This window comes from Clytia hemisphaerica, unplaced genomic scaffold (genome assembly GCF_902728285.1).
Source record: "Clytia hemisphaerica strain Z4C2 unplaced genomic scaffold, Clytia hemisphaerica genome assembly, whole genome shotgun sequence".
NCBI classification, from domain to species: Eukaryota; Metazoa; Cnidaria; class Hydrozoa; order Leptothecata; family Clytiidae; genus Clytia; species Clytia hemisphaerica.
This window is the reverse complement of record NW_027103373.1, coordinates 43,317-68,608: the sequence shown is the minus strand read 5'-3', so window position 1 is coordinate 68,608 and position 25,292 is coordinate 43,317. Positions and strand designations below refer to the sequence as shown.

General features: G+C 34.6%; 2 protein-coding genes across 2 annotated transcripts; both read right to left on the bottom strand.

Annotated features, from left to right (window-relative positions):
• Positions 1–280: 280 nt before the first annotated feature.
• On the bottom strand, positions 281–25,292 carry LOC136823950 (RNA polymerase-associated protein RTF1 homolog). The gene is made up of 17 exons (XM_067080110.1): positions 25,185–25,292; positions 17,701–17,814; positions 16,944–17,051; positions 16,478–16,673; positions 15,534–16,073; positions 15,088–15,223; positions 13,536–13,626; positions 13,031–13,113; positions 8,333–8,420; positions 7,605–7,712; positions 6,759–6,836; positions 4,231–4,410; positions 3,325–3,402; positions 3,084–3,098; positions 2,798–2,857; positions 2,271–2,394; positions 281–1,635 (listed from the first exon to the last, which is right to left on the bottom strand). The coding sequence occupies exons 2-17, from the start codon at positions 17,773–17,775 to the stop codon at positions 1,523–1,525; spliced, it is 2,073 nt and encodes a 690-aa protein (XP_066936211.1). The 5' UTR covers positions 17,776–17,814; positions 25,185–25,292; the 3' UTR covers positions 281–1,522.
• Positions 10,215–12,215, bottom strand: LOC136823907 (metabotropic glutamate receptor 8-like). The gene has a single exon (XM_067080064.1). It carries the CDS (start codon positions 12,200–12,202, stop codon positions 10,247–10,249), a length of 1,956 nt encoding a protein of 651 aa, XP_066936165.1. The 5' UTR covers positions 12,203–12,215; the 3' UTR covers positions 10,215–10,246.

Genomic DNA, 25,292 nt, shown 5'->3' with positions numbered 1-25,292 from the left:
GACAAAGAATGCGGATAAGACTTTATTGTATTTTTTCAATATTTTTTGTGGTAAATAAGTGTAACATACAGCCATAAGTGCACCAAATCGAAATTTAAAAAACACATTTTTAATGATACTTCAACCCTGACGTGTCTCTTGAGTTTCTTGATAGCTGGTATTTCTGGTATATACATTTTCATCTAGCTTTCAGTTATGTCCAATGGGCGGGATTGGGCGAAGAGGGTGTGAGGATGGCAGGGATGTCGAAAAAGGGAGTGATAAAAACATGCAAAAGACGTTCTTTTTAAATACTTTTTACAAAAAACAAACTAGTTTGGTTATCAAATAAAAATATTAGATAATGTTTTGGACAGTTGGCTCTTTGAACACAATACATACAACTTGTGGCCTTAAGGAGAAAAGCGGAAAAACTATTGGCTAGGCTAGTTACAGACTTATCACAGTGAAATTGAAAATAGTCTACACAATAGACAGCTCCATGCTTTTAGGCCCTACTCTTGGTCTAAAGGCACTTGCTATGGGCGGCCACTAGTGACCCTCACCGGGAACACGCTTTTTAATAGGATTAAACATAATAGAAATCTTAAACAGAAGAAGTTTTTCAATAGAGATTTAAGATAAAAGAATGTTTAAAGCACAGCTGATTGGCTTAGATTTCGAAACTTTCTATTGTTTCATCAAAAGCTCAGTGCGCATATGATGTAACTGAATAAATCCAATATTCAAAACAAGAGAAGTGCGCATATCCCGAAGAGTAGGAGTTTTACGCTCGAAACGAAGGAAGATATGACGTAGCCTACATTGAAAATTGATTCTTCATGTATTTCCAAAACCCGAGAAATTAAAATTAAAAACATCGTATTTATTATGGAAATAGGCTTTACACTTTTCCCCCGACACACTGTATTGAAAACTATTTTTTCCCGAGGTATAACGTCGGAACTGGATGAAAACAAAGCTCTATGGCTTAACTCACTGGATTAATTGTGTGTTTTCAGTAAACAAATATCTAATGTAACGAGTTAAACAATAGCTTTTGTGTTCCCCTCCTCGTATATCACACCCCGTGGCAAAAAAATAAGCAGATGAAATGGAGTTTTTATAAGATACTTTAATAATTGGTCATTTGAAGTAATAAAAATGACACGTTCTTGGGAAAAAGTAACAAAATTGTTTTATTTCTGGTTAACGACCAAACAAATCAAATAAGAGCTTGCAAAAACTCCATCTCGTCCCAAAATAACGCTTAACCAGACTTGAAGTTGTTAAATTGATAAGAAATGCTAATTCGGGCATAGAGACCTGTTGCAAGTTGAGTGTCCAAACAATGTGTCCAAACAAGAAATCATTCGAAAACGGAATAGGCCAAATAACCCATTCGTGCAATTGTCTGAATGTTCGACAATATCTTATAGATCTCATAAAATATAGGACTAATAAACAATTTAAAAATGAAAATCTTTAGGTAAAAATAGTTATTGCACGCTTTTATCAAAAGCCACTACAGAACAAACAAGTTTTAAATAAGTCCTTTTCGTCTTTTATATTCATCCAAGTTTAAAGACCGTCTTGGCGGACCCAATTCTCGAGCCGCCATCAATGGTTTGGGCGTCAGTGAAATGTTACGAGACCCTGGAAAAGAAGAAGAGAGAAATTGTATGAAATACCAAAAATAAAATGAGAATTGATAATAAGCAGTGATCAAAGCAAGATTTTTTTGTCAGTAATTCATGATATGCACCACTGCAATGTCTTCTGACATTACGTCACGGAACCAATAGCTTATTGGTTGGAAGTGACGTAAAAGCAGTCAATACGTCACTTTCAACCAATCAGCTATTGGGTGGAACGGAAGACATTGCAATGGTGCATATCATGAATAGAAAATTTATCTCAAAGGAAATTAGCACTTATATTCTTGAAAATCTGGCGCATTATGCTGAATTTTGAGACAAAAAAAAACAACTTTATACTTCACTGAGACGGAAGAATTTTTAACACTGTGCGAGAAGATATTATAATGAATTTTGAGATTATTTTAAACATTGCTTACTCAAAAGTAAAACTTAAAAGTAATCGACAGTAATACTTTCTATATGGAGTTTTCAGTTGTGGCTCTATAGCTCTTAAGAGACCTCTGAGTTCAATTGTAGTCAATTGTAATTCAATATTTGAAAATCGATTATATTGGGAAGTGTTGAGCAATAGCATTTCTGTTATTATTGGAGAGCGGCAATTTAATGAGGTTATACGAGATGTAAACTTACCAGGTATATCCACATCAATTTGAACATCGAAATCGTGCGCTGAAAACAAATCTGCTTCTTCGGATTTTTCGTCATCATTTTTGTTCGTTTCGTCATCTTTCTCTTGTGAAGGATTTTTGCTCGACTGTAGGAAGATAAAGAAAAACAGTTTTACACACCACCAACCAAATATATATTAGTCATCTTCGAGTTCAAGTATGGCGCCATGAAATCAAGACAAAAATAAGGCTTATGCTCATCCTCTAGCGAAAATAGTTTCTTAGAATAAGAATAAATATATAGAATAGAGGTCTGCGATTCAGACTAGACAAAAGCGAAGACTCGTTAAAAATGATTTATTCCCAAATTTAGTGTAAAGTGAAAAACTCTAATTCCAGTTAAAGCAGCTTAACACCTTTTGATTAAATAACCAAAAGATACTTTCGAATGGTTTGTTCAAACCCTTAATATTCGCAGTAACAAAAGGGGAAGACACAAAAAAATACTACGTTTAAAAAAGAAGAAGATTTTTCAGGATTTTCACAGACCTTTCCATCTACTGAGTCTTGAGATTGTTTGCTGGATCCTTCACTTGGACTGTTGTCATCCTAAAGTAAAGAGGGAGAATTAAATTTAACCGGGATGTAATAGGCTTCCAAGGGTTGAGAAAGATTATAAGAAGACAAAAACGTAAAGGCAATTTCTAGAGCATGAAAGATTTGATAGAACTTTTAAGATATTTCATTAACAACAGAATAACCATAAATCAAAAATAAGCAAAACTTTAAAATGTAAATTAAATGTTTTCCTGGCGATGGGAAACCACAACATTACCTGGTTCACACCGATCTAAAACAAGAAGAAAAGAATGGTTGTCATATTATTATTCAAACATTGATACAAATTTTTACTTTACTAATTTTCACTTAGTCCAAAAAAAAAGAAGGAAAAATTAAAAGCCAAGGTGAAAAAAAAATCAGAGAGGAATCAAAATTACTTTTTCCGAACTTTTGGTTTAATCTTTACCGGGCAGAAACTATCTGTAATTACATCATTGAGAAATAGGACACAATACCTTTGAAATCATCTTGGGTAGTGTTTTTCTTCGAGTAAAAGGATCGTCTTTTTGTTTCTTATTCAATTTGGATTCTTCCTGTAATTTAAGGGTTTTGTTTTTAAATAAGAAAAAGGAAAATAAAAACCTTTTTTTCTTATATCAGCATAATATAACAATAGGCAGACACTGTCCTGATATGAAATATGTGTCTGATATGAAACGGGAACACGTATGTAAAAATAAAACTTTTAATAAACAAAATAATTTGTATTGTTTTGTAATTATTGCATCATTTTAAAGAAATGAACATTAAAGTATTAAAATGATGCCTATATTCCACTGCAGCCTGAGTTGCCGGTAAGACCAATAATAGTACAAGTCAAATTCATAATTGTTTTTCATATTGAGACATGTCATGTTTACGATGAAAGAATTGAACGAATGTTATCATAAACGAAATTATCATTATCATAAATTCAGTGGTCAAAGCAGAATTTTTTTTGTGTCAGACTGAAATCAATTTTCTGAAATCAATTTTCAAGATTCTTCGAACTTTGCTGAATTTTGTTAAATTAAGTTGTTAATCTTAAAGTGTAAAAAACACGTAAAAAAGGGAATTTTGACTTTAAAAGCTCATGAGCAGAGAACAAGTTGGTCAAATTTAAAAAGTGATAGCTCAAATTTTAAGTTAGGATATCTACTTTCTAAATATCAAAACTCCAAGCACTTTGGGACATTTGTTCGGCCTCAAGACGTTGGAAAACGTCTGAACTTTTTCGTGGGTCACCCGGTAGATGTGAAAAACCAAAACTTAAACGTTTTGAGGTCTCTAAGCTGCCTCGTTTTGAAAAATAAACATCCCAAGGTCCACAAAGACACTGACAACATGTGAAGAATGATTAAAAGAATAATAGGATAGCTTACGATAGCAGCTTTCTCGACATCATAAACATTCTTCTTTCGATTTCTTTCGTTAATATAACTGACATTCGATAAAGCACCAGATCGTTTTTTATCCAACTGTTCAGCTCGTTCTTCCAAAGCATCAAGCTCTTCGTTCACTTTTCGTAGCCTATCAAAGTCTGACGTTTGTTCTGCTACTTCCTACAGATTGACATAATAACAATAACCGGAAGTTGGTCTAAAGTCGAATTTCGGTATCCTTCTTTAGAGATGGGAAGAATAGAAAAATTTAGAATCGCCGGTCGCTAATTAGCGGTCAGAGGGGAAAAACGTGATTCTGATCTACCTTTCAATCCTATCTATGAGAATGGTGTCGGAACTAGATGAAGGATGTCGACATAAAACTAAATTACAATATTCTGTTTGAGAATAATAATAATAATTTTAAGGTTCAGTTTGAAAAAACAAGTGATACTTTTATGGACCTACCTGGTTATGCATTTAACACATATATAATTTATATCTACGTGAGCATGACCGTTAAACAATCATTCAGAACAGAAATAGTGACGATCTATTAAAATTAGTCGTTTGTTTCTTATAAAAAAAACACGTTTGGAAACCAAAATTTCATGCTCTTGAAATATTCTTTCATATTCAAGACTTCGAGAGCAAAAAACCATATCTCATCAAAAAATTCAGTAATTTTTTTAAGAGCATTGACGTATGCTTATTAATAGTGATTCTTATAGATAAATATGCGTTTTTTGAGCTGAAAAATTATTTTTTACAAAAATCTGCTTGAGCCATCTTTTACCTACTTTCACAGGGGGGGGCACGCAGTTACTACAAGACAGTATGACACTTACTACCGTGGTGGTACTGTATTCAGAAGTTATGAAAACAGTTACTACACAGTGAAGTAACTGCTGTTTGGGGGTGGTGCCAAACACTAAAACTAGCACTTTTGGTGTAGTAAGTGCTTATATTTTAATTCTTTTTAAAGAACTTTCAAAATTTTTCACAAAAAATGAATTTTTTTTTGAAAAAATTCTTTGTTAAAAAAAATATTTTTGTTATAAATGGACGAAAAAAAATTTGAAATTTTTCTCAGACCCAACTAAATTATACTTTCCCTAATTATCATTAAAATGTACTCAACAGCTGTTAACCAAGTAAATTAAAAGAAAATCTAGCACAAAAAGCTTTAGGTTGAAAAATAATCGCAATTTAGGGTAATTTCGAGCATGTTTTTGATGATATCAATCAAAAACAGGGGTGGTACCTGGAAATCTTTTCTGAAAACAGTTACTACCAAGGTGTAGTAACTGCAAAGGGTGGTGGTCCTGAAAAAAAGTGTTGAAAAAGCACTTACTACACATCATGTCTTGTAGTAACTGCGTGCCCCCTGACTTTCATGCAAAAAGTCAGAAAATAACAAATCCAAAAAACCCTTTTTTAGCCGTTTTTTAGCTGAAATTTACCCCAAAATTTTTTTCTCCAAAAATCGAGCTCCGTCACATTCGAGGGTTTATAGTTATGGATCTTTGTGCAAAAAATCATAAAGAATAAAAGAGCCAATCTCGAGAAAAGCTAATACCTAAGTAATTGATAATGTGCTTATAAAAAAATATCGAATTTGTCCAGTTTTTCTATAAAAACACGCCAAGCAACCAAAATATCATACTCTTTAAAAGTAAGCCCTCTTGAGCAAAAAAAACATATCTCATAAAAAAATTGAGTAATTTGACTAAGAACATTGATGTATGCTTATTAATAGTGATTCTTATAGATAAAGATGCGTTTTTTGAGCCATCAAAATTTTTTTGCAAAAATCTGCTTAAGCCATCTTTTACCTACGATGGTATGGTATTTCATGCAAAAAATCAGAAAAAATTAACCACCTAATTTTTCACAAAGTCCAAAAAACCCGTTTTTTAGCCGTTTTTCGGCCCAAATTTGCCCTAGTTATGCATCTTTGTGCAAAAAATCAGAAAAAACTAACGAACCAATCACGAGGAAAGCTAATAACGAACGGACGAACGGACAAAGGTTAATTTATAGGACCTCCACCGGGGTAGGTCCAAAAAATTTAGAATCGCCGGTCGCTAATTAGCGGTCAGAGCGGATCAGAGCGGATCAGTGATTCTGATCTACCTTTTAATCCTATCTATAAGAAGGGTGTCGGAATTAGATGAAGGATGTCGACATAAGACTAAATTACAATACTCTATGGGAATACACGTTTGTTTATAAGATCACAAGGTTCAGTTTGAAAAAAAACAATTAAAAACAATTCGAGCCAAGCTTCCAGTAATGACTATGAAAATGCTAATTTCAAGCCCCTTTTAAGTCAATAAGTGAATGGAGGTTTAAATACTTTTAAATAATAATTAAGCCTGAAAATCACGAAAAATAAGAATGACTGAGCCTCAATCAAAATTTACTGGTTCTTAAGGAAGATAGGACACCAAAGGCGTCCGCAACGCCTTCTAAAACACCTTTATAAGTGAATACAGTCAAAGTAAAAACTAAAAAAGCGATTGTACCTTTTCTCTTAGAAGTCGATTTTTCTTTACAGCATAGTTGTGTGGGTTTTTACGGAATTTATCTTTCTCTTTAACAATCTGAAAAGAAAAAGGAACGACGACTTTACACGGATACACATATCAATACATAGAAAAAGCGTAGAATACGAAAGGATCGTGACTTTTTCGTACGGGCGAGAGTAGATCTTGTATTTTTCTATCTTTGATCTGTAGTTTTCTGGAAATCTGAACCTTTGATATTTTGAAATTTGCGTTCCGGGTGGGATTCGAAAAATCTATTTTCACCCGTACGAAGAAATCAGCACTATACGAAAGAGCACTGCATCACACGTTTTTTTTATAAGAACACTATTATAAGAACTCGAGGCTGAATATTGGCCAAAACATAAGAAAGATCTAAGCCTCACGTTTCAGAAAAGATTAAGACAGTACTGATTTTAACAGATTTTAAGTAAAGAAGTACTAATCATATCAGTGTATCAGTGGCCATGTGGAACTTTTTGAAAGTTTCTACCAATAACGCGATGTGGATCGAAAATCAATTACTTTCAGCTAGTGGGGATGGTTTTGGAGTGCATTTTTTCCATTCGATTTCCAATGGCAACAAAATCAAAGGGCACTTTTCATTAAGTGGGGTCAAAGTTTTGATTTTCGAATTTTTTCAACGGGGACATCTTTTTGACCAATTTTTGCAAACGGAGGGGGAATCAAAATCTGTTAGAGCCAGTACTCTCTTAAGTAAATTCTGAAATCTGATGCTCAGATTGTAGCATAATATAACAAAAAATCAATGCTAAAGAAACAAATGTAAATCTGAAGGTTATAATAAACATTGGGAAGGCTTACCGCTTCAATGTCATCCTCTTTGTACGTATAAGTTTTTGAAGATTCAATTTCTGCTTTCTTTGATTTAATCATTTTCATGTTGGGTAGTGGAAGCTCTCTCATGCTCATCTAGAGAAAGGATATCAGAACTGTTATGAAATTTTATTGACTGCAGACTAAGATTTCACGAACAACTCAAAATTTGAATCTAACAAAGGGGAGAACCCACGTTTTCTTGATTTTGAGAGCAAAAGGTAAACGTATTGACAGCGGATGTACTGAAAAATATATACTATACAATATTTTTGGCTTTTTTTGCGTATTTTTGACATACTTTCTTCTAGAGTAAGGAGTCAGAACAATTATGAAATTTTATTGACTTCAGACTACAATTACATGAAAAACTCCGAATTTGAATCCATCCACTCATTTATTAGCTATCTAAAAGAGCTCACGTCGGTTTCCGTGACTGATGACTTGATTCGAAATTTTTTGGTATGATGAATTTTAAGCATACTTCGTATTTTCGGCTATTTTTCGCTATCTTTTGCGTACTTTATGACAAATGTTCGGGGTTTTCGTGATGGTTGGAGGATTTTTTTGCGTGGCGTTGGAGAGGGGGGGGGCTAAACCATCAGTCTTCGTTCCAAAAAATATAAATAGACATTTCAAGCACAATTTTATATATGTTGTATCAAAAAAGATAACGAAGAAAGTGAGGGGTTCATAATATTTATTGAAAAGATTACCTCCTCTTTCCATTTTTGAAATTCGGAATCCGTGAAACCTTGATTCGAAACGTATTCCATTCGGAATGTCCGTTCTTGCATCCCATGCCTACAAATGAAATTTTGCTACAGAAATGAGTTGATGGTGGAGTATGGGCTTTTTCTGGATAACGAGTCCAAACTTCGAATTCGACAAAACCTAGCTAATTCGCTCCTAACCTTGCCTAGTTAACTGAGCCCGTATTCACAAAGCTAGGTAGGACACACGGCTAATGACAATATAGCGTTTTCGGCACTTTAAAGATTTTTTATATTTACGGATTTAAAGTTTGCAATGGAATAGTTATTCAGTCACAACTTACCATCAGATTTATCCTCGTGACCGAATCAAATTAGTTTAAATTTCTATGCTAAGTCACTTCTAAAAGCAGTTAAAGATAAAAAGGGAAACACGATAGAAAACACGATTTTCAAATGATATGATAAGAATTATTTCATTCTTGAGTGCGGAAAATACTGCAAGCGAGAAAAACCTTTAAATTTGCGTGTTATAGTACCACACACATACCTATTGTTGAAAAAACAAACAAAAAAATAACCACAAATTTGTCAGAGTTAACCTTTACCACGCCTTCTCTCTGGGAACTTCACCCCGTGCACGCCTTGTCGTTTTGGGAAAAATGACAGTTTTACGCTTTCCGTCATAACTTTTGATCTACTAAACCGATTCAAAAAAATAAGCCCATTCTGGAAAGCCCAACTATCCTGCTTTCCAAAAATGTTAAAATAAAGGATTTTCCTCTATCAATGGTGACACAGTAGTCTTCTGCCTTAGAGTTGAAAAAAATTCAAAACGCGATTTGTCATATTTTTCAAAATTTTAAGTTCCGGATAAAAAAAAGTGGGGAGAACATTTGCGATACCATAATTTTCTGGCTCATTGTTTCCACCATTATAACTACAACTGCTAGCCAAAAAATCACAATCATACCTTTACTAGAAAAGGCGGAATTCATTTTTAGAAAACCTTGGTTTTCGAGAAAATTTCCACGTAAATCAGAGGCACGTAAGGCAGAGGCCCCTTGAGGTAATTTTTATGGGAAATATCACTAAAAACAGCTAAAAATGACTTTCCTATCATCAACCAGCATGAAAGCAATAGAAATAACATAGTATATACACTTTGAAACTCTTTGCAGCCTTATCAGAAGCCTTAACTTGGGTTTCGGTGACGGTCGATGACGGCCGACAAGCCTCCAGTCCTCACCCTTAATGTACCGTCATACTAAAGAATAAGGAGGCAGAAACTTACCTCAAACACTGACTAAACTACAAACAAGCAATACATAACATTTCCAACCAATAAAACAAACCATTTTCCACTAAATAAACATAAAAAGTTAACAGCAGTCAATGAGCTCATAATTTCCAAAAGAATATTTTGCCTGATTTTCCAGTTTGTTTTGACAGTTAAAATCGAAAGTAGGTGGTTTCAAACTATTGAAAATAGTTTGTTTACATTTTCTCTCCGTCATATAAGACATTTCCCGGGATTTAAAGGCGTCTTTAAGGCGGTAGGGCGGCTTTTCTTAAAACCGCACGAAAAACGTATATTTACGGCTTCGGCTATAGCTTTTAAAACGTAAATTTACGGCTTCGGCGTGGTAAAGGTTAAGGAAATCTCGATTTATGGAGCAAGGTATATATGAGGTTGTTAACTGACAGAACGAGAAAACTTGTTCGATTTAAGGAGACAAGTTATAGAGGTTCGTGTAAAAAAGACTTTACTGTAACGTTCTTCAGTTTTTGCTTGCCACGCCTTACTTTTTATGAAATTTAGTCATCTAGTATGCTAGACGGAAAGCCTTGTTCTGTAACTTGTTCTGACTTGGTGCATTGGTTTTTGAGAATTGACCAAGTGAGTGAGTTTAGAAGTCAATTGAACTCAAAAGTTCTCTTTTGTATAAAGCTTCTGGTGTTTTGTTCTTTATTGAACAGAATAATGTACATCTTTTTCCCATAACACAACAAAATGTAAATATTCGAATTCAACGAAATAGCTAACCATATGATCGTTGCCGGCAAAAAGACATCTTCTTTCCCGCCAAAATATAAGACAATGAACATGACAACAAAGGACATGGTTGACGCAAAAGAAGCATACAATAAAGACATGGATTCATTGAAAATGTCCGGCAAATTACGTCCTCTGTATGCTATGATGAAGGTGGCCACTTGTAAGAGTCCGGAAAAACCAAACTGAAACATTTTAGGAAGTTGGTTTCGGCAGAACATGTATTTGAGTAACTTTTGAGGATCTTTTTGAGAAACAACAACAGGGTAATCTTTGCTTAATGCAACCAAAGTCAGGAGAACGACTGATACTATTAATCCAATGATAATGGCATATTGCTGGATAATAGTAATACGTTTATTTTTTGTTGTTAGTTTTCTCATTGAGCCGAAAGCTCTCAAGATTTTATGGGACTTGGTTAACACTATGGCAATGAAGAGAGTGTAGAATAATCCAAAAGTCGTGGCATCGATGTTACACAATACAAGGGTCGGTTTGAAATGTCTCACGAATAAAATCCCAGTATTTATGAATAGCGAGGTTATCAAGTGTATGGCGGTCAGAATGAAATCAGAACTTTTGGCAATTGGCGTGTCTCTATAGAATATGAATACAACAAGAATGAAGAGATCGAGGGTTACACCGATGGAGGCGAAGCAGATTGTCAAGTAATACATATGATTTGTCGTATAGAACTGATCTATGTAAGGGTCAAAACATTTCGTATGGTCCAAGTTCGTTTGGTAATAGTTAGGACATTTATGGCAAAACTCGTAACCGTAGGTTGCTTTTATGAAGCCTTTTTGACATTTCTGGCAAGTATGACCAAACTCATAGCTCCATTTTGTAAGGCTTGATAAGAGTTTTCCTCGAGCATGTTCCCAGCCTGGGCTACAAGAATGTTTATGGCAGAGTGTCCCGTGTATCCGGCTGTGTTGATAAGGCTTATACTTGTCTTCCAAAAAATGCATTTGTTTTGAAAAGTGTTCAAACCTTTCTACACCTCCATTTTCACGGAGTAAAACAACCTGACTTATCATGAGTGCTTTGTTGATCTCCATATATATTCTGTTTCGGGTATAACGAGAATTTTGACCAAACATTCTGTCAAACCGCCATAAAATGTACTTGGTTAATGCAAAAGTCAGCTCAGCTCTAGTCCCGTTTTCAACAAAATAATTTTGAAATTGTGGTTTTATCAAGAGTGCGAATTCATCTTTGTTGTTTAAAATTTTTCTCCTTAGTTTTGTTACGAAAGTGATGACGAAGAGATCGTTGTAATGGTCTGGGAAATGTTTCATAGAAAGAAGATCACTAGAATCACCATGAGTAAACCATACATGCTTGGTATGGAAATCAACATTCGTCTTTTTGATGAGCTGTATTTGGTCTTTGGGAACGCCAAACAAAATCAAAACATTAGTTTGGAATTCTGAATGTAACTTCGAAACAATCCTTTCCACACTGGTTGAATTATTTAAATCTACTGTATCTTTAAAATAACAAAGGCGGTTATGTTGAGCTGACAGTTTGTTGGTGAACCTGTTGTGCATTTCACTGTAATACTGCTGGTTTATTCCATTGTCTCCAGTGATTAAGATCAAACCTATACGTTGCCAATTCAAGACTTTGATATGTGTCAATAAAATATGAACTTCAACATCTAAAGGATCTTCAACAGTAAAATAATGTTTCTTGTTAAATGAAGGTAAAGGGTTCTGTTCGTTTAATGATAGTACAATGAAACGCTCATGAACAGTTAACAATTCCAAGAATAATTTCTGTTGGTCTGCTTCCAAGCATATGAAAGCAAACATCACGATATCATTTTGCAAGCTTTTACTGTGGTTGACGTCTTCTTGGAATTTGTTGTCCAGAAGTAACGATTCAGCAATCCTGGCGACATTCTCTTGGCTTGAACAGACATCATATGAGATGTATTCGATGTTTTTTAGATTCAAAGCATCACTTTTCACCATAGAGAATGTGTGGTTGATGATGCCGTCATAAAGAAGAGCTCTTTGTTGGACACTTGGGTGAACATGACTGTCTGTTTCTCTATCATGTGTTGTTTTACATTTTGAATAAACACCAACAATGTAATTTAATGCCAAAATCTCATGGACTGAAACGTTTAGAATTATCCAAATCATATACACCATATTCAGTTCCTTTATACTCGGGGTTATTCCTAGATAAGTTTTACTTGCATGTTCCAAAGATCGAGATTAATATTTTTTGTGTAATTATTTTCATAGGGGAATGTTATTAATTTCATTTGAAATAAATTTGATATTTCATACGAAATTCTATTTTTGAATAGAAATCTTTCAAAATAGCTTTCTCAAGTCCAACCCAACCAGACCAAAACAGTCGGTAGTAAAACTAATCTTATTAATCATTATTTAAAAAAGAGAGCTCAAATTAAAAATGAAAAGGTTGAAGGGTCAGGGGTTGTCTAAACTCAATTTATTTGAAAATAAATCTAGACGTAAATCCATACAGCTGCGTTTTTCCCTGGTAAAGAATTCTCTACTTGGAGTTTTTTTTTATTTTTAAACATGAAAATTTCAAAAAAGTGCTACTTAAAGAGTTTATAGATATCAATAATTTTGAAAACAAAAAAAACAAATTAACGGTGATACCTTATTTTGACTCCTTTATTAGTTCTTGTTTTTCCCAAAGTGTAAATTTTTGGTGTTTCTACGACGTCTATGATTTCAGCTACCTAAGAGTGAGAAAAAAAGATGACGATGATGAAATTTTCAGCGGTACTCTCCGCTATAGAGGGAAGGTCATTGTTATTTTCTCCAAAAAACTTTGATTCCATTCTCCTGACATTTCCTGAAATAGGTCATTTCATTTTATATACATACAGGAGGTGAGAGAAAATTTCCAGGTGGTAATTCGAGCAGAATTTACACGGGGTAAAAGACTGATTTTAGTTAGTCCGCCGTCAATTTAAGGTATAAAAATAAATTTTCCAAGGATCTTTTTGCAAATTTTGCCATTTTCCAGGGAGTATCCACCCATTTCCAAGAAATGTTTTTGACTTATCTAATGGAATGGCCCGCAATGATTTCCTTATTTCTGATCTCGCTCACTAAACCAGTGAAGAATAGTGTTGGATAAATACATAGATCATCTCACCCTATATACAGCTCTCCCTTCATGGTTGCCAATACCAATGCGCACAAAACATCCAGTTAATACCTGACCAAAGAATGGTGTATGCACCCATCTAAATAAAAAGAAAACAGCTCTATTCATAACTATGCACGTTATTCAAGATACGAACTTCCTAAGAAATCATTTACAGAAAATATTTACATCCATACTGCTCAACTATATCTTTTGCTTTCTATTCTATTGTTTATGTTAGGTCACTATTTTCGTTTATAATTTTATTGAAATCCACAGGCAACCCTCTTGACTTCCTATCCATTAAACACGTTTTATAGTGTAAGCTTTTAGTTTTAAGTAAGCTGGATACAGAGCCTCAGACACATTTGACACATGAATAGGTGATGGGCAAAGACGGGTAGGAGGGTAACATCCTTAATCTCAACATCATATTTGTTTTGGTACAGAAAATGTTGGTAAATGTTGAACAAAGAATAAAAAAATGAGTAAAATAAAAAAAATCTTCTTTACTTTCCAAAATCAATATACATACTGACAAAAACAATATGCTGATATTCATGATGTAATCTTTTATATGGAAACACCCGAAAAGTACCGGGCGTTTGCACACAGGTGTTTGCCGCAAGCAAAAGTTGGCAATGCAAAGTCTCACAAAATCGCAATTAGATGACGCAAAAAAAAACTCCATAATGGCGGCATCATGCGAGAGCAATCAGAATACAAAATAAACAAATTTCAAAGGCTCATTGTAAGTGATTGAGTGAAGCTATCATCAAAAAATAAAAATAAAACAAACCTTTAACCTTCCAATAATCCAAATAAACAAAATATTTCAAATGAATTGATGTTAAGTTTGAATTTCCACCATACACTTTTAGAGCAAAAAGCAGCATTTCGCTGAAATCTGCTGCTCTTCCCGGGCAAATAATTTCTCAGAATGTCAGAGAGTCTGGTGCTGAATAGTTTAGTGGGTCAAGCTTGTCTTAGTTCTCTATCTTTAGATAAAGCCTGAAAAACCTCATCTGAGACGGGGGTCATAAGCAATATCTGTCTATTTTGAAGTCGTACTATCTTTTACTTCTTAAAACCATTTAGATTCAGGTTTTATATATAATAACAAAGATATTTAACCAAAATTTGTTTCATTAAAGCTCTTTTCTTTCAGCGAAATAAGCCTTTAGTAAATATTTAAACCCCTGGTTTTATTAAGATATTTACAATGTGATTTTATAGCGGGAGTTGGGAACCGGCTAGATTGTGTGATCTGATTGGCTGAATGAGCGACTCGGCCCAGGACTTTTTACCCGCGTTTATTCTTTACACTTTCATTTTCAAAATCTGTTGAACATGGATTTTGGTTTGTGACGATTACCTCGCGTAACATCTGTGTGCATCCAGATGTGAATTTAAACAATGAAACTGGTGGCAAACGCCCGTTGTTTTTCGTATGTTTTCGTATAAAAGATTACGTCGTGAATATCAAGAATAATGCCCAATTGGATAGTTATTGGATTATCTATTAAATCTTCTATTATCAATATAATGAAAAAAAACATACTGTTCTAGTTTATGACGTGACAGGCGTACTTCCTCTAATTCTTCTTTGGCTTCGATGAGAGTTCGTTCATCTTTATCATCTTCTTCATCTGAGCCGTACATTGGTGAACCTGATTCATCGCTATCATCTCCACTACCTAGTGGTGACGCGCAAGCAGATTGTCATTATTGCTTTTAAAAAGACACTGTACTAGTGTTGCAATGACGTTTCACGACTATTGGCTAATATAAATGAGACGGTAAGATTCATTCCCGTTCTTCTTTGTTCAGATGGAAAAGTTGCATGTAGTCAAGTCTATGGGTTTCAAAATGAGGGAAAGAAATATATATATTTTCACCATTTTGTCAACACTGCGTAACCTATAATCTAAGACACTTACCTCCGGGTCAAGAAATGTAACACCTAATTCAAAACACCAAGCCAAGAACGATGCAGTGTAAACCTACCTTTATCATCATCGTCATCATCTGACCAAACATCTGTCGTTTTCAATAACTCTTTCTTGGACTGTTCCATTTTCTCTTTTTCTATTTTCTGGATACGTTTCTGTTTTAGTTCGTCAAGGGCGGTTTTCTTACTATCATCACCGCCCTTTTTACGTTCACTTTTACGTGAAGCTATAGTGTTACTATACTGATCATCGTTGTCAAGATCATCCTCATCATCATCGTCCTTAATTTCACCTGCTTCCTCTTCTGAATCGTCTTTTTCACGACTCTTATGTTTTTTCTCTTTATCTTTCTTCTTGCTTTGTTTTTTACGTTCCGCTTGTAATTTTTGACCGAGCTCTTTACGAATTTTCATTGCTTCTAAACGTTCTTGACGATTATAGAGCTCCAGTTCACGTTCCTTTTCAGTCATTTGGTCAAGTCTTTGTCTGTCTTTATCGTCTCCCATTAGGTCATCACCGAGGTTTTCATCGAATCCTGTAAATTGTTCATCATCAGAATCGTTGTCGGATGAGCTGGATGATGATGAAGAAGAAACTAAAAAAACAAACAATGATACATTTTAGTTTAACAATTGATATAATTGTGTAGATTTTTAATCAACATACCATCAAACTCAATTGAAAAATCAACCCTTTAAAATAGAGAGCCCAAACCATCGAGTCAGTAAATTGTAACAACTCTGCATATAACACATAATACTAGCTTAGAAGCTGATTGACCTATACAAACTTAAAACAAAAAAATTGTAAATAAAAAAACCTGAAAAACAAACCATCTAATGCAAGAAAGCAATCAGAAAATAATGAATGAATTGAAACAATCACAAAGTTAAGCTGACTTTAATGACAAGTTCATCACTCAAGTTGCTTGCTAATTGACCATCTTACAAACTTAAAGAAAGAACAAAAGAAGCAGAAAGAAGACAATTCTTCACTCACCTTGACCATCTTCTTGATCTTCTTCTTTCTTTTCATTTTCTTCACCATCTCCGTCTCCATCTTCCTCTTCATCATCATCTGAAAAAATGGGTGCCACTTGCTTCTTTTTGGCTGGCGGTTCTTTATCTGCCTTCTTTTTGGTTGTGGCTTTCTTTTTAGATTTCTTATTGCCATCGTTTTGATTGTCTAGAGTCCACTAGTGAGGGAAAGTGAGTGGCATATTGAAGAGGATTTATCCTGTTCCAAAATTTTGAGATTGAAAATCTAGATAGCAAAATCATTCCTTATTTACAAGAATTTATGTGAATCGTGTAAAAAGATCTTAATGCTTTTTATAAAAATTGCTCACCAAAAATTTATACAAATAAACCACATTTTTGAAATGAACATTGTAATTTGGCCTGAAAAACCACTCACATCATATACTTTTACTTAAAGGATATAATAAGAAAAGTAATCTAGTTACTTCATCATCACTGCCATCATCGTCCGAAGATGAAGAACTGTCCGATGAATCTTCTTGTGGTTTTTGCTTTGGTGATACTTTTGCCTTCTTACTAATACTTTTCAAACCCTGAAAACAAGAAAGTTCCCAAATAGAATAATGATCAAGCGCCAAATTGCCCAAAATCCTTGTTATAAACAATATACGACCCCTTATGTCCTGATCCTTTTATACTAGACCACAACTTTTACCTCCACTAATAAGATATTATTACAACAATTAAAAATCAAACTTATAAAGGGATAACCAGGGATCTTCTTAATCAAATCTTCAAAAGACACCAATAAAAGTTTCCTCCTCATCCCTTCTTTTAATTAAAGGAGGTATCTTTTGTATTTTTTTTATCATTATTGATTTGCAAAGCTCTCACCATTCCTTACAAAGTCAATATTCTCCTAATAATTTGACTTTTTGTATATTAACCATTAAGTGCTAAGTTCTGGCATCATATGAGAGCGCTCAAGTTTTTCGGTCCTATAGGTAGGTATAGACTTAGGACTGCTGCAAACAATGTCATCACCCAGCTTTTTTGATGTCATCCTGGTTTTTGACCCCGTCCAAACAAAAAAGTTGAGATTCGTATTTTGTATGTGCATTTGAAATCAAAGAATATATGAAAATTTGAAGTTACGGGATGACAGCACTTATTAATGGGTTAAAGGGAATAAAAAATGGCCTGTTGTTGAACCAAACCAAACCAAACCAAAACAAATCTTACCTCTCCAAAGTCACTGTCATCACTGCTATCATCTGAATCGTCAGATCCTACCAAATTTCTTTTTCTTGAGCTCATTTTTCTAATTGTGTTCTATGTTTTATTGATTGAAGGTTTCTAGTAAGAATAAAAATAAAACCTTGTAAAAAATTCCAAATGGAATATATAAAAGAATCCTTGATAAAGTTTTTTTGGTATCATCACAGAAAATTATCGTTCGTCAAATTTCATATTTTAGCTGATAAATTTGAAATCCTTTGTGTACAAAGGGTTTGTAAGCTGATACTATAATTTGTGCAAGTTCAAAATATTCAACAATAAAACTGTACAATCCCACTCTACACACTATTATGAGCTATAACAAGCTATCCAGCCCACACTGGAAACACATTCAGGAAGAGTGTCAGGGACTTGGACTTGATCACTCTAGTTATCATGTAAAGCATGAGATAAACAACATCACCATCTATGATGCCACAGGGGATGCCAAGGATTGCATATTTTGATATTCAGCGATATCGTTGTTCTTGAATGGGGGTTTCCAGTGAGGATTGGATAGCTCAGTCCGTGGAGAAGTTGCACTAGTAATGCAAAACTTCAAACAAACACTCCCTAAAATCTGAGTTTTGTTAATTTAGATGTGTGATAAGGCCTGCTATCCAACCCTTTTAAAATAGTAATGTCTAAATTTATGGTGTGTGATTATTGTGTGGTTATGATCACACTCATGATCACACCCATGCTATCACACACCTAAAATGATTCACCCTGATAAGTGGTATTTGAAGTTGGAATTCTCTTTATCTTGCAAAAATGAGGTACTCCAGGGTACTCCAGTCAAAGCAATGAAAAATTTTTGTTTAATGTGACAGAATGTGAAACTGTAGGTTAAATAATTTGTTAAGTACCAACCTATATTTTGGAGGCCACCACTTTGTTAGGGGTCAACTATTTTATGGTATTTGTTTCTGGCACATGTTTTATAATTTACAGATGTTGCCCTTTTTAAATTTAAAATTGCTTGAGTAACTGCAACTATAACTATGGGTAAGTACCCCTCCTTGGCCTGAAAATTGGTCTGCACACCAAATTCCTAGCCTGGGGCCTGGGAATTTAAGTGGTAAACTAGTTTCTGTTTTTGTTTCTGGTTTACCCTTGTTGTCTGATTGACTGCACTTGGCGTATCACTAACATATCACTAACGTATCACTTTTTCCTTCAAATCAAAACTTGTCGGAATTAGACGAGGGATGTCGATATTAAGGTTACGGATAGGGCTCCTTTGAAGAAAATCTTTTTTTTACATCAAAAAGATTTTTTTTGCTGTAAAAGATTCAAAATTTTACGGACCATCGAATGATGCATCTCCCTAAACCTAAAAGTTTATCAAAATTGCAAAAAATGCTAAAAACATTATCGATATATAATCCCTATTGATTGAGCCTTTTATTCGAATTGTAAAAGAAAACTGTAAAGGGAAGTTTAAAGCGACGCTTCTTTCGATATCCCTATTATATATAAAGTCTTACAATGGAATAATGGTCTTTTTACTTTTCAATAAAAGAGGGGTGAATTTTTCGGTAAAGATGTAAAGATTTTAAATTTTGAAACATCTCAGAATCACAATTTCTTCAAAAATCCAGTGTACATACCAACTTTGAAAGGTTACTCTACAAGATCTGGTTGGTCGATATTTCTGAAACCTACGTCATTCTATTCAGAAAAGGTTGAATAGCAAAACTGTGCCTCCGATTGTTGATTCGAGGTTTTGTTGTGGAGAAAACTCTCTTTAAACGTGAAATACCTGTTTTTTAACATCGCATAACATGAAAAGTTAAATATCTTTTGAATGTGGCGTGTAAATGATAAAGCGGAGCACGGTTTTGTAGGGGAGAACAAGGGCTTTCGAATACAAAAGGTTTCATTGAAAAATATTCAGTAGATTTTGAAGAGGAACTCGTCAAAGTTCAAAGTTCGTCTTTTGAAATCGCGTCATAATTCCAAATTAGAAAAATATGTCTAAAAAGTAATTACATATTTAGAAAGCCATTGAATTGCACTTTAACCACTCCAGTCCAATTTCATCAAAGAAAGGATGCTAAACAATTAATGATACTTTTAAAAAATAATCAAATTGACCTATCTGTAACCTTAAAACAACTTACGGTACGTAGTATACAAACATAGTGTGTAATATACATACACACATAGTGTTGGTGTCCAGGAATTAAAATTTGTGTCAGATTGTAACAACTTGCAGCTTGCTTGGGTTTTTTCTCATCATATGAAACTTTGCAAAGATTTGTTTTGTGGCTTAAGCTAAAGTCCCGCAAAAGCAGGACAAAAATCAGTTTTTTTAAATTTGCAAAAAACGCCACATAGAAGATCTTTCAAATTCAGTACCGTGAAGTCAGGTAACTTGCATCAGTGGAGGCTAACATGCATAGCCCTCAAATGAATGACCTGGCTGGTCCTTAAAATACAAAGTTAAATCAAAACAAAAATGGTAGAGTAGAGCTGCGAGCGGAGCTGCAGAGTTCATTTGCTTTGAAATTTTGCTGCTTTGATTGGTCAGTCATTTGAAGGCTATGCATGTTAGCCTCTACTGATGCAAGTTACCCGACTTCACGGTATGTGAATAGAGCAGTAAAAAATACAACTTTTCTATTTTTCCTTTTTTTTGCAAATGCTCTAGGAATGAAAATAAAGGGATAATGATAATTGAATACTATCCACTGATGATCCGCGGCACTATCGTAAAGCTAGAATTCGCTTGAGAAAATGATTGAGGGATTAAAGTTTTTCACCCGCGCAGGAGCTCGCAGGCGTTCTGCGAGTGTTCTTTCTTTTATTGTCAATGGTGAAAGTGTCGTTATTAATTTTGTTAGATCTGACATATTGATGTTTGTAAGTGCACTTTATAGTTTTGATTCCCATTGAAGAATCATATTCTGGTTTTCATGTTATTTAGATGCTGTTTTAGAGCTTTAGAGCTAGCCTGGCTACCGTAGCTTGGTCTAATGTCGACACCCCTCCTCTAATTCCAACACCTTTTTTATCAGCTGAAATTTATAGAAAGGTTGAAACTGTTTTTCTTTGCTTAGTGGTCAGAGAGGAATAATCCTTTTTCAATCAGTGATTCAAGCTTTCATATTATTCCTTTCTCTAAAGTAGGGTGTCGGAATTAGACGAGGGATTTCTATATTAGACCAACTTACGGTATCATTCTTAAAATTTAGGGCGTTTGAAAAAACCCTTCACTTGCGAAAACAAGACTCATTTCATGTTAGCTACCATGAAGTCGGGTAACTTGCATCAGTGGATTCAAACATGCATAGCCCATAGCCATCAAATGACTGACCAGTGACCAATCAAAGCAGCAAAATTTCAAAACAAATGAACTATGCAGCTCTGCTCGCAGCTCTACTCTACCATTTTTGTTTTTATTTAAGTTTGTATTTTATTGACCAGACAGGTCATTCATTTGAGGGCTATTCATGTTTGCCTCCACTGACAGTATAGACCAGACGTTACTAATCGATAAAATTGATAGCTAATCGATAATTAGTCGATTGATTAAATATCGATTAAAAACGATAATCGATAGCTAATCGATACTAACAATTTTTTAGCACTCAATTAAATTATCACCATAGATTCTTAATCGATAATATTGATTACAGTGTTAATAATTGATAATATCGATTAATATCTATATAATCGATACCTCGACCCTATCGATTTTTAATCGATAATATCAATGAAACTTGCTTTAATTGATAGTATTGAGTAAATTCGATATTTATAAGTTATCGATTTCTAATCGATACTATCAATAGAAACGCAATCTACTATTAAGTTCCCACACCAGGATTGAGGAAATTCCAATCTTATATTATTAAAACCAAAACCAATAGTGGTACACAATTTAATTCCTTTGCGTTAGAAATGTTAGACTTCGTTCCATAATTACTCTCCAATAAACAACACCCTCTAAAAGCACTGCACCTTTATTTTGGGTTTCGAAACAAATTAATTAAGCTATTAATTAAATCTATCAAGCGCCGTCCGTTAATAAATTCACACCTTCCGGCGCCTTCAATTCAAGCGTGGCACTTATTACTCAACCTCCGTAATACAACAGATACGATAATTCTTCCTCGACTGAAAGTCGCGTCTCAAAACAAGCACCTAAAATCATGAAAACTGAATAAGCACCGCAGCGCTTTTTCGGTACCGGTACCGAAACAATATCTGGTGAAAGCCCTAATTCGAGACGAATGAATATAATGTCAACTATGACGATCATTTAATTCTTTTCATTTTTCAGATATTTTCTATCTTTATGACGATCAATTTTATCTAGAGACAAGAAGATTTCTCCATTTTGAAGCGAATTTCTTTGAGGTAAGTATACTTTTCAACATTTCTATATAATTTGGGTCTTATGAAAAGCTTTTCAGTACAAATTGAGAATTTACCCAGATTGATTTCCGTCTGTTTTTCATGGAGAGGCCTCGATCATGGCTTTGTTTGGTTGCCGATTAAATGCAATAACTGTTTGTAAAACCTATGATATAATATTATGATTGAAACTGCTTACACGTTTTTTTTTATCAGGAACCCTAACTTGGCTCCGAGCCTGGAGTTCCTTATTTTGCCAGAGAGTTTCAGCTTCAAAGTGCCTTATCGAGTTCCTTAGTTACTTAGCTGTTAAGTTTGGATTTGCTAAGTGCGTAGCTTCTTTATCAGCATTTTTTGTTTTTTTTGACATACTGAAAGGTGTTTCAGCAATATTTTCCGTCTTTTTATTTAGGTTGTTGTAAATGTGTGCAAGTTCCAATTGAACTCTTGCTGTTTCTTTTAAATCTTAACTTGATTTTTTATTCTCAGCTTGAGCAGTTCCTTAACAATTCCTTATTTCTCAGACCATTTTCAGCCTCAAGTTCCTTATAAACGTGTTCCTTATAAAAAAAACGTCTACTTTGTAAACAATGCTCGATCTATCTTTTGTTCTACAGGTATTCGAAAATTTTTGGAAGTAAATCATCGCTGAAAATAATTTCTTTAAAAGAGCAAATTTTGTCTGAACAGGCTTAAACAGTATTTTTTATTATTTATTGTAAATAAGATTTTTTGTTATTTTTTAAAATTAGCTCTTAAAAGAAATATTTCTTCCATTTTTTCCTCCAAGTTGGGTTTTCAAGGGATAAGAAGTAGAAGAACAACTAGAGTAATTTACTGAGTAGACACACATGAATTTACTCATTTACCCTTGTCTTTCCCTAACTTAGCTGGTAACATACCGTCGACCCCAGAAAGAAGTCTAAAAACTGATACATTCAATTTTCTTTATATGTGTTAATGGTATATTTCTAAGAGTTAAGACAAAACAATGGGGTTTTCATCTGTTGTTGTTGGCCTCACCAAGGAGTAATCGATAGTTAATTGTTAAGTAATCGATTTAATCGATATCAATAGGAAATCGATATAATCGATAGACAATCGGTTGGATCGATATCTAATTGATATAATCCATATCTTATATCTGATCGATATAATCGATACTCACAATTTTTTAAGCGCCGATTAGCTAACGATTATCGTTTTTAATCGATATTTAATCAATCGATTAATTATCGATTAGCTATCGATTTTAATCGATAATCGATTTTATCGATTAGTAACGTCTGGTATAGACTTAAACTCGTATATCAAGATTACGGGATTTCGAATACGGGCCGATTTTACTTTCGTTTTGAGTGGTTTCATTTTCGATTTCAAGCCAACATCTTAGCAACATCCCTCCATAGTTACAGGGGTTTGTGCAAAAAACTAAACATGGAAAATTTTCTCGCATCAAATTCCCGCTCTCTTCAGTAAATGAAGATGAGAAAAAACCTATGCCACGGATCACGGATTGAAAAAAATATATGAAGGGTGGGATTGTACAGCCGCCCGTCGTAGGACCCTGCCGACGCACCGGACTGTCCGGTGTATTTGTCCGGTGGCAAAAAGTATCCTTTCGCTACACCAGTATAGACCTAACTCTTCACACAAAAATTACGGGAAACGCATGTTTGGACTTTGTACCCTATGCTGCACTCAAGCACTTAAGCCAAAGTCCCGCAAAGGCGGGACAAAAATCAGTTTTTTGAAGTTTGCAAAAAAACGCCACATAGAAGATCTTTCAAATTCAGTATGTGAATAGAGCAGTAAAAAATACAACTTTTCTATTTTTCCTTTTTTTTGCAAAAGTTCTAGGAATGAAACTAAAGGGATAATGATAATTGAATACTATCCATTGATGATCTGCGGCACTATCGTAAAGCTAGAATCGCTTCGCGTACTCTTCGCTTGAGAAAATGATTGACAGATTGAAGTTTTTCATCCCCGCGGTGCGTGCCGCGCGGGAGCTCGGGCGCTCTGTTCAATCCTCGGACCGCGCTAAAAATGGTAGACTGAGCTGTGATAGATCATTTCGATGGAAGTTGTTGGAATGTTTACAAGGCTCTTGACAGAAAATCGTTTGTTTTATTGTCAATGATGACAGTGCGGTTATTAATTTTGTTAGATCTGACAAATTGATGTTTGTAATTGCACTTTATAGTTTTGATTCCCATTGAAAAATCATATTCTGGTTTTCATGTTATTAGATGCTGTTTTAGAGCTTTAGGTCTACACTGTACACCGGACGCAATAAGTCCGGTGTCAGTCCGGTGTTGCATACAGGAATTTTGGACGCCGGACATTTACGAAACAAAAAATTAAGAAACACCGGACGCACCGGACTGATCATGTCCGGTGTTTTGATTGTCCGGTGGAAAAAATATCCTTCTCCGACACCGGACATCCGACTTCCTTAAGTCCGGTGTAGAGATTGTCCGGTGGTAAGAAAAATTCTCATTTTACAACGGACTTTCGCGTGTCCGGTGTTCGTTAAGTCCGGTGCGTCGGCAGGGTCTCCCGTCGTACAAGGCACTCTGAAAGGCCACGGGTGCCAAAAAGAAGGGCCGTTTGAAATGCTACAACCTCATTGGTGGAAATTTGATAAACAGCTGGCGAAGGAGAGAGCGCTGGGAAGCAATCAGTAGAAGAGACCACTTTCTACACATGTGTTTTGTCAACTTGTCAGCATTGTATTGTTGTAAAGGAAAAGATAAAAGAGGTAAGACTAGCCTAGTTTCTAATCCTGATATAGGAGTTTAAGTTTAGACTGCGACACTGACTGACTGATGCACTGGCCGATTTCAGGCAGGGTAATAGTCCAGGAGCTGGAGCTCAACTATCACAGCGCCATCATTCAAATCAGAAAGCGAAGATAGTATACGGCAGATTTTCTGACTAGCAGGGTAACCCCTTTTACAGTTGGTTTTCGCAATTTCTACTGGCTTTCAACTTACTACTTGACACATCCATGCTCTTTTAAAGCTTCACAGTCAAACTGTTTAAATAAGACCTCCAAAGAAAATATAATACTTGAATACCTTTGGATTCTGCTGAAAGAGAGTGGAGAAAAAGCTCGTGCTTTTTTTGTTCTTCTTTTTCTAGTCCGAGCCAACCATAAAATCTTATAATAGCATTTAACGGGTTTA